General features: G+C 35.1%; 1 protein-coding gene across 1 annotated transcript; it reads left to right on the forward strand.

Moving 5' to 3' along the window:
• Positions 1-1,058: 1,058 nt before the first annotated feature.
• LOC119638950 (fibrinogen C domain-containing protein 1-like) lies at positions 1,059-9,661 on the forward strand. The gene is made up of 6 exons (XM_038036095.1): positions 1,059-1,208; positions 1,272-1,665; positions 1,721-1,936; positions 1,990-2,593; positions 2,652-2,769; positions 9,590-9,661. The coding sequence occupies exons 1-6, from the start codon at positions 1,152-1,154 to the stop codon at positions 9,629-9,631; spliced, it is 1,431 nt and encodes a 476-aa protein (XP_037892023.1). The 5' UTR covers positions 1,059-1,151; the 3' UTR covers positions 9,632-9,661.
• Positions 9,662-10,234: the final 573 nt, after the last annotated feature.

A 10,234-nucleotide genomic window follows, 5' to 3' on the forward strand; every position in this document is an offset into this window, starting at 1 on the left:
TGCGGAATTGAAGGGTATTTTCAAGGTTGATAGATATATTTAGCTGTGTTCGGTGTGAGAACCTGTTTCTAAATTGTGAAACATATAAATATTTTAAAGCGTTGTAAAACAATTTGAAAGTTATTTAACAAAAATGAAACTGAAATAATTGACTGAAACTGAATGACTGATAAATTCGATAAATTGCAAATCATCGCCCGAAGGAGACCACAGGTAGGGTGGGGTACACAATGGTCCAGAGCTTATGATCTGCTCGCTCTGTAAATAGGCTTCGCCTATCCATTTGTTCCTATAACGGTAAAGCAAGTGTATTTATTGTAGATGTAGATATCTGTGGAGTGTCTGTGAGAGAAAAATTTAAAACCCCTTCATATCTCTCGAATTGGCTATCTCAGCAATGATACGTGCGTACATATCTACAAGTGTAGCTTTAAAAATATTGAAGGCAGTAGTTCGATAGTTAGACAGAAAGGAAGGAAGGCAGATGGTAGCGTTACGCTCTATAGGATTACCTAAATCAACAATGAATACAGAGTAACTAAGCGTTTTTTTTTTTTTTTCTTTGAAGCAGAACTGTTTTTAGGTGACGTATCTTTCGACGAATTTTACTCACTTCCATCATTGCTTTTTGCGAACTTTAGACAATGTCTTAGTGTTTACCGCAGACAAACGAGCATGCTATTTAATGCTTTAATCCTGATCAAGAATATATGTACTTTATGAGTTCTTCGATGGTTTCTTCTTCTTGGCTGTTGCAAACATATTAACCAGCATTCTTCGATGGTAGATATAAAAGCCAATGTCTTTTTACAGCTTTCTTATGTAAGAGGTATGAAAACCTACAAAAAGGAGATTAAGTTTACATTCAGTGCAAATATTCGTGGCCACTAATACGCGAGATTATCCGGTTATTATTAAGAATGCATATCTAAAACACTATTCAAACCGATTAAACCCCTTATCACTCCAGCACTGTTAGGCAGAAATTGACTCAGAAATGAACTATAAATTATATTATATTTAAAAACAATAAACAGCATTATTTCATTGATTCAATAGCCACTGGCGATGCAACAACCTGGCGCTAAAACACGACGAATTTGAAATAATACAACAGAAAAAAAAGAGAAGCAAAAGCAGAAAAATCCATAATGAATTATTATGCGTATGCCTTATCTTTGGTTTTGCTTTGGCGAGATTGTTCCGCAGTACGTTGAACGTTTAACACAAACACTGATTGATAAGGATTTCACAATTATTTATTATCTCAGCTTAATAGTCCAGATGAGGAAGTTGCCATGTGCAGTTATATACTGAATCAGTTGGACGTAATAAAGGCGAACAATGAGATTTTCAAATTACGTATCGAGATGTTGGAGCATCGTTTGGAAAAATTTCAGCAATTGTTTGAAAACAATTTTCACATGGTAGTCGATATGAATGAAAACACTCATAAGCTTCTCCAGACGCAACATATTGAAGCCCTGCGGACTATAAAGAACTCCAATGAGATTCTATTAAAGCAGTATGAAAAAGTAACCGACATTGAAATTAGTTTACAACATTTAAAAGACAAGGTGCTGAAAAAGGATGAAATTTTGTCAAACACATCAGCATCTACATTTTCAATTTTAAAATTTTCGTCGGACGAACTGAAAAAAACCGGTATGAAAATTTAATTACCTAATAAGATGAATTATGAAATCCTTTTTGGCAACAGAGGATCGAATTGTGCATAAAGTACAGTCTTTCTTTAATGGCACACAGCAGGCTATTTTGCAAGACGTCGCAGGACAATTGAAACCCTTACGAAATGTAACCGATGTTTTAATTAACAGAATTGATGTAGAATTAAAGGAAGAGAGCCATCTACTGAAAGCAATACAAGAAAACCAAGGTGGCCTAAAGATCATAAATGATAGACTAGGGAAAACAGGTAAAAAAATTATTAGAAATAAAAGAAAAAAAAGTAATTTCGGTTTTTATTAGCGACGGCTACTCCTACTATTTATGTACGTTTCGACCAGCAGAAACTCACATGTTTGACTTCCAGAAATGACCGTGTTCTCCCATCAAATTGCGCCGAATACAACACCGAGTACTGCTGGAATAGTATTTGCCGTATACAACCCTTAAACTATGATAGAGAAAGTTTCCTGGTGGCTTGTGATGACAAAACCGACGGGGGTGGATGGACTATAATACAGAGGCGTATTAACGGTTCGGTAGATTTCTATCGCGACTGGTCGGACTACAAAAAGGGTTTCGGACAAGTCGATGGAGAATATTGGATTGGTTTAGATAGATTACATATGCTGACAAGTACCCAAGGGACTTATGAGTTACAGATAGTATTGCAAGACTTTGACAATGTCACCAAATACGCCAAGTACGATAAGTTTGTGGTGGGCAATGAAACAGAGAAGTATTTGCTAAAAGACGTTGGTGTATACAGTGGAAACGCTGGTAATTCCTTCGGCTATCATAAAAGTTATCCATTTAGTACCAAAGATCAGGATAACGATAAGGCTGATAATTATAGTTGTGCTCAAGGTAAAAAAGGGGCATGGTGGTACGAATCCTGTCAATGGAGGTGAGTATTTTCGCAGGTCTTAACAATTCATTGGTAGACTAATCATAAAATATCTTAGCAATTTGAATGGCTTTTATTATCCGAACGGAACGGTGATCAATGGTCGAACTGGTACTGGTATTAATTGGGGTGAATTTCATGGCTTTAATTACTCGATGAAATTCGTACAAATGATGGTACGGCCAAGGATATCTTAAGAAAAAGGGACAGAATGCAGTAGAGAAAGAAGTGGAAAGAAAAAATTTTCTCACAAATTATACGACTCAAATTTCTTTTGGGAATAATTAAGCAGAATAAAAACTGCAACAACTCGAGGAATTTTTGTGACATCTTACTTCAGTTATAAACAAGCCTTTCCTCTTAATCGAAATAATTTGTACAGATGAGCCACCTAGTATGGCACCTTTAAGATCGTTACAAATCAGGCTAAACATTATTGTAATTTTCTTATAATCTTTTACTGCTATTGTACAGGCTACATTAGATAACATTTGAATTTGCGTTGTCAGCGCAAGTCTGCTTAAAAATAGGAAAGATTATGCCACACACAAAATTTACTTTTTGATTTGATAATTTTCTAATTTAAAGGGCATGAATCGATGAGCTATTACGAACTGGGAGTAAGGTATAGAATTTCGAATTTATACCGAATATAAATACAGCAATGATACTTGAAGCTGCTTCCATCTTGAGTCAGTTCCAGGCTTGCTTTTACCTAACTTTTTATACTCATCTGAATGTTAACTATTTACTACCCTGTTGGCCAATTCTGGCCGTTTCTGGTCAATCGCTATCTTCAAACGGTCCAGTTGTTGGTAGAAGGGATCAGAATTTAGCGTTTGGCCATATGGAAGCAACTCATAATAAATAATCCCCTTCCAGTCCCACCAAATGCATAGCAAAACCTTCCTGGCCTTTTGAGGTGCTTCACCGCTCTTTGACCACGATCGTTTTCGCACAGGGTTATCGTATGTGATCCATTTCTCATCTCCAGTCACCATCCGTTTAAGAAATGGGTCTATCTCATTCCGTTTGGCCAAGGCTTCGCAGATGGAAATTCGATCCATCATGTTTTTTTCTGTTAATTGGTGTTGCACCCAAACATCGAGCTTCTTTTTGAATCCAGGTTTGTGTAAATGGTTTAAAATTGTTTTATGGTCGATTTTTAGCTCCTGGGCGGTGTTACGACTGCTAACATGCCGGTCAACTTCGATCATTTCTCCGATTTTATCGACATTTTCGACGACCGGCCTACCTGTGCGAGGTGCATCTTTAACATCAAAAATTCCTGAACGGAATCTACGAAACCAAAATTGCACATAATTGGCTGTTACAATATCGGAACCATAAACACCATTCACAATTTTAGCCGCCTGGCTTGCATTTTCGCCTTTGTCAAAGAAAAACTGTAAAATGTATCGAATTTTCTCTTTGTTCACTTCCATTTTTAACACGCTGTAACTCACAACTGAGTGCACCAAACAAAAAACAGCAAAAGAATTTTTTTTACTGCGAAATGTCACCTTTCCAACGAGCATAATTATGAAATTGTTTGATCGATACTTTACGAGAAATCTATCAGTGCAGCCATCTACCGAAAAAATAATGGATTTCTTTTTCCCCAAACTAATATTAGGTGATTGCATATGTTTTGATCAGCGACATGTATTGGCAATGCGAAGAATCAATGGACACAACAATCAAATTCGACGATTTTCACCTCTCTCACAATGAAATAACAGTTTTCTATTTAGAATCATTGAGTTATTGAGTGTATATAAATTGACACTGCTCCGTCATACCCCAATTGTAGATTTGGTTACAGTAGCTTAAACGTGATAATTTTGACATCAATGAAAAAAAAGTTCGAAGACAATGAGCTGCAAAACTTCTTGGACGAAAACCCAGCTCAAAGAACTTTCGAACAGCTTAGCGGTTGATGAATCAGTTGCTTGTACGCGTTTACATGCGAAGGAAATATGTCATTTCAAACCGTTTTAACATCGCGGTTTTTTTTGTTTGCCAAGAAAGAAGAGAAGAATTTTCTTTTAGGCATTGTAAATAAAGGTGAAAAATAAATCTACTGCTTCAATCCCAATCAAAAAGTCATGGGTTAATCCAGGAAAGCCATCCACATCGACACTGAAGCGGGATGCTGTATGTATGTTAGGATCAGCAAGGTGTAGTGTATTACGAGCTGTTAAAACCGAGAGAAACTGTTATTACGTAACGGATGCAAATCCATCCTTTTACATTATAACGCTCGGGCGCACGCTGCAAGACACACTGTTGCAGCTCGAAAATACCTGCTGCACCCAGCGAGATAAGCTTTAATGTCCCTAATCGCATCTCTAGACACTTTGTCTTGATTAAGCATAGGCAATGTAAATATAGTTATGAGATATTTAACCCACTAAGAGTTATTTGCAGAAGCCCAGGTGGCGTCTATCACTTACTCTAATTATCGGACTTTTTAAAGTCTATTAAAGCAACATTGTTAAATACGCGCGATTTACCTACGTCGTAATTAAACTAACTTTTAACCTCAATAAGGCATTATGATTCGAAAATTAATTGTTGTTTACTGCTATCGGTTGCCAAGCTTTTGCATGTTTGCGATGGCTTAGGGGTTCATTTGCAGTTTGGTCCTGTACTGGTTGTGGGTGTGGCTCTATGCTAGTTGTGCACATGCTTTTTTTTCCTTCTTATTTGTTTTATTATACTTATACTAGGTTTTAATATTAATTAATATAAGATTTACTTTAAGAGTGAATTGAACTCGACAATTTGATTTAGTTGAGTTTCATGGATAGGTAAATAAAATAAGTAAAAAAATAATTAAATAAATAAATAGCGCTTTTTGGTTCAAATCGATGGAGCATGGCTTAGCTAGGACGTGAGTTCGAAATGCTGAAAGTGCGAAAATAGGTTCGTGATTCGATCGCTGCCACACAGCATTATTCTTTCGTAGCGGCATAACCATGTTGCCGGAAAGATGAGAAGAAGTCGTAGAAAATTGTGGAAAATAGTTTGATTAATATATATTGTATTAGTTTTTTTGAAACACGCCTTTTGCAAGTGAAACAAATAAGAACGCATTATCGCATTCTACTCTAAAAGTTCTTTCGTTTAATACCCTTATCGCTGATATTATTAAGGGCAAATTAATCCATCAGGTCGCGGTGTCTACCGTATTCATGTTAGGATTAATCCATTTTTGGGCAGATAAAATAACTTCACTTGAGGAATGTACCAAATAACAAGCAAACATTTTGGCTTATTTGTCTTATGATAAATGAACATAAAATCTCAAAAAGTGAAAAAAATAAAATTTAATCACTTGTAACTTTATGTGGCCACTTTTGCACATTTTTGCTCGTACAGAGCAGAGTATTTCGTAAAATAAATTTCTGAATAACGAGCAAAAACCAATAAATTTTTGTTAAGAAAAAAGGAATTGCATTCGGCTTACACTTGCCTGCGGGCTTCTCCTTTGGCCAATCTGGCCAAGACTGGCAACAACAAATACCATACGGCCACGCAGGCGGAGAGACCCACGGATGGGCAAATATGGTTTAATCAATTCAGAATTTCACGCTGGTGAAGAATCTACATACTTTATAGGGCCTCTGAAGTTCCCTTTTGGCTGTTACATACATTATGAAAAAGCAAAGCGAGGGGTATGAAAATGATCAGAATGCATGCAATCTGAATGCGTTAATATTTGCACGTCATCAAGAACTAAAACTAAACAATTTAACCCTAAATTTGGGTAAAGTCGCTAACAAACCGATAAATTAATTTCGTTTTGATTTAAGCTGATCTAGAAGACGATACTTTGATTCGTGTTTTCATAATTTATCAACTTTTGACAAATTGGACTTCTGAACGTAATGCAACAGCGAATATTATAAAGGACTAGCCTCAAAATAGCTAATATTTAATATGAGTTAGTGATTGTTTACAAAATCTTCGACGTCGAAATTCAATGTAAGCGAAGGATTAAGTCTGTTAAAAATATGTGGAGTGCTACTTAACTTTATTTAAAATGATTAAAAAATAAACGCATTAGATAAAGAGATGTTATTTGGTAAAAAATTGTGTGTTTCTTGGATGCTGTTTTATCAATGGATAGATTATTCTGAAAAAGAGCTTTTCGAAAAAAGAAATACAATAAAATCTTGTTATATACAACTATATTATGGAAGGGACTAGAAAAATGCTGTGTATGTATTTTTGTTTTATTTTTGTAATAAGTATTGAAAATAGAGGGAAAGGATAGTGCTTTCGTTCCTAAACGGATGTTCACATTTGTTCAACAAATTGTAAAAGTTTAGACGCGGTTTGCGATCGTTTTAGTTTGCCGATGTTGTGGCATCTTTCCGCATGAAATTACTTTTTGGGTTTGCTATATGTTGATGACAGTGATAGCAAGGACAAAAACGGCTTTGAGAAGATGCTCATGGTGTGTAAACGATTTTGCGCAATGGTTTAGTTCCTCATTTAGACTGTGATAAACGCTAAATTTTTAAACCGGTCCGTGCTGAACCATACCATCATTCTACAGTTTGTTTAGCCTGACGAAGCGAACTCATCTGAAAGAGAGTTTCATGACAATATTCCGTAGTGTTGTAAGATAAACATCTACACGAAACCGGGAAATACCTGCGTTGGCTGTTACCTTTCCGTTTTGTACACGAAAAAGCAAAGGCGATACTTGCAAATAATTAAAGCGTAACTGTTGCATGTTTTACTTGCCTGTTGTCATACGAATTAGCTGCAAAATTTCCGATTCTCCCTCTGCTTCCCTTGATTACTTAGACCTTCGTAAACATGCCTAATGGTATATAGGAAACAGTTCACTTAACTGTATGCGCATATGATTTTTAGTTATTTAATTCATTTCAGATCTCATGCTCAGACACTTTATTACAACTAAGTTATATTTATTTCTTTTACAATGAGTCAGCGACTACTTATTCTTTAATATACTAGCTAACACTTCATAAATTGTAAAGAATCGCTAGATATAACAGCTCACCGCTCCTTTATGATTTGTGAAGCAGAAGCTTACCTAAAATTAAGCTTTTGCTTTTGCTCATTGCGTTTTGAATAAAGATAATAAAAAAGCATAGGTGTCTTGCAATCTGAGCGAGCCCAAATAATAATGCATTTACGTTTTTGGCTCTTAGTTAGTTTAATTTTTAACAGTGGTAACAAAAATAACAATCCCAATATTGGCTTTCGATTAGCATATGGAAAGTTATTTTGTTAATTTTCGTATAATTTTGCAATGTCTTGCTTAAATCTCAAAAACGAATATTTTAAGCTGACATATTCAAATAAATTTTGCACTTTATTCAGGACGCAAATGTTGTAAAGAACTACGCAAGTAGCGTACCTGCTCTTCCGCTCTTCCATTAAAACATCCCATGGACTTTGCAAAATGAAAACGTTTAATTTCGAATTTTGAAAAATTGAATACTATCCTTACGTAAACCATCTCCCAAAGCAAATGTAAAAGATAATGCATTTGTACATTTCAGGTAACGTAAGTGGATTGGGAGCGTCCGATCCCTTCTCTGCTTCATAAGAATCCTTCTCCATAAACCTTGACCGCGTTATTATTCCAAATGTTATAATATGGGCACACTAACCATTCTGTCTTATAGGTATATATATCTATATATGAGATCATCATTACTTGATTATTTAATTTGGACGTTTAACGATAACACTAATATAATCAGTAGCGTTATGAGTTATTATTATTTTTTGATCTTTTGCTCTTTATCAATGATAGCATATGAGGATGTATGGAAAGATTGATGCTACAGAATTTAATTCGACAATTAGACAAAGCAAAAAAAAAACAGTAAATTAGATTACTTGCCTTTCACAAAGGTAAGATTTTTATTTGTGTTCTGCTTGTTTGGAAGTAAACAGTTTTGTTCGCAATTTATGCTTTTGGAATTCAAACAATAGCGCTAAGGCGACAGCCTAAACAGGTATGCAGCGTATATGGTGAAGGGCAGTCAGAAATTGCTTTGTAAAATTCCGTTCTGGAGGCACGAACTTAAGATATGGAACGTCCTTCCCACTATGACGAATGCCTTTTAAAGGCCACGCCAATTAACAAGAGGTGTAGCAGAAAGGTTGAATACCTCACTGTCAACGTTTAAATTAATATAATTTTGTTATTCAAAGAAAGCAAAGTAAATGTTTGATAAAAAAGCGGAAGTTACTTATGACTCGATCTAACAAATTAAAGAACTTACTGCAACATAAAAAACAGTGAATAAGAAAAATCATATGAAATAAGTAAAAGCACTACATGCACATTAAATACCTTACACTTTGCTTAATAAGCTTATTGATATCCTTCTAAAATAATGCATTATATGATTGATAGCGTTTAGAAAAGTAGTCTGATCCGAACCGCTTTCAATATCATTCGACGAACAAAACAAGTTTGGATATATATAATGAAAAATTGTGGTATTCTGGGTCCCGCATAAATCCGCCCAAGCTTTTATATACCCTTGCACCATAAATGCTTTTTTCCGTAAGCAGGTCTTATATACTAAATTTTATATAAAAACATTCTAAACCTGTCCACTTAAGAAAGATATTGACCTACTTGTGAAGATTTCTGCGAAATGAAATTCGGGTATTCTGACGTCGGTTATGGTTTTATTAGATCACATATAAAATTGCAAAATGTTTGCAAACAATTTCTGTTATATGGATTATTAAGTAGGCCACGGTCTTATTACATCACATATAAAAGTTTAAATTATTTATAAGCACTTTGTGTTACATGTGTTATATGGATTAGTAATGAATCAAACGAAATTTCTGTTACTCATTTTAATTGTTGTTATGTCTACGGCTATTGGCATTGTCAGCGTACTGCAATATATTGCCCACACTACATACTACTTATTACCAAAGAGCTTTAGTTCATATTAACTTTATTTTATATTTTTCCTACAGCTGTCTAAAGCAACTAACGGTACCGACTGGCTTCTTTACTAACTAAATTAAGAAGAGACACGAACAAATATAAAGAGGAGTAAGCTTAACGCTTCAGCTATCACAATAGATTACAACAAAGAAGGTTAAGACTATATACATTTATGTAGCTATCATCAGTAAGAAACTCTAAATCGATCTAGGAACATCTGAAGGACATAGTTTGCATTCTCCTGGTAAGATATCGGCTTTAAACTTGGTAAAAACATCGTAAGTTTTTTCAGATGGATTAATACTGAATTTGGATTAAATCGTTGAAAGGAAATGCAAGGATTACAATATGAACTGAGAACAACTCTAGAACTAATCATATACGGTGTTAACTACCTCTCATTTTCCAGCTTCGAACTTTTCATCTTTTTCATTTTCAGCAAACTGATAGGATCATTTGGCTACCTAAAATGAATGTTTGCCGATTCAAATGCCTACGGGATCCATCCCAACGGTCATGGAATGCGTAATTTAGAGAAAAATTCACTGACAGCTTGTATGAACGGAGATGTAGACATAAATTCTGCGCATGCAGCGCATGGTTCTAAGTGCTGAAATTTTGAGATAAACGCGCACTAAGCACATTAGTCAGTATTATTACAAGTGTTTTGGAAT

Source organism: Glossina fuscipes, unplaced genomic scaffold (assembly GCF_014805625.2).
Source record: "Glossina fuscipes isolate IAEA_lab_2018 unplaced genomic scaffold, Yale_Gfus_2 111, whole genome shotgun sequence".
Classification (NCBI taxonomy): Eukaryota; Metazoa; Arthropoda; class Insecta; order Diptera; family Glossinidae; genus Glossina; species Glossina fuscipes.

Coding starts and splice junctions, on each gene's coding strand:
- LOC119638950 (XM_038036095.1), top strand. CDS start 1,152: ATGAATTATTATGCGTATGCCTTATCTTTGGTTTTGCTTTGGCGAGAT. Junction 1,937..1,989: donor TGATAGACTAGGGAAAACAG/GTAAAAAAATTA, acceptor GGTTTTTATTAG/CGACGGCTACTCCTACTATT. Junction 2,594..2,651: donor TACGAATCCTGTCAATGGAG/GTGAGTATTTTC, acceptor AAAATATCTTAG/CAATTTGAATGGCTTTTATT.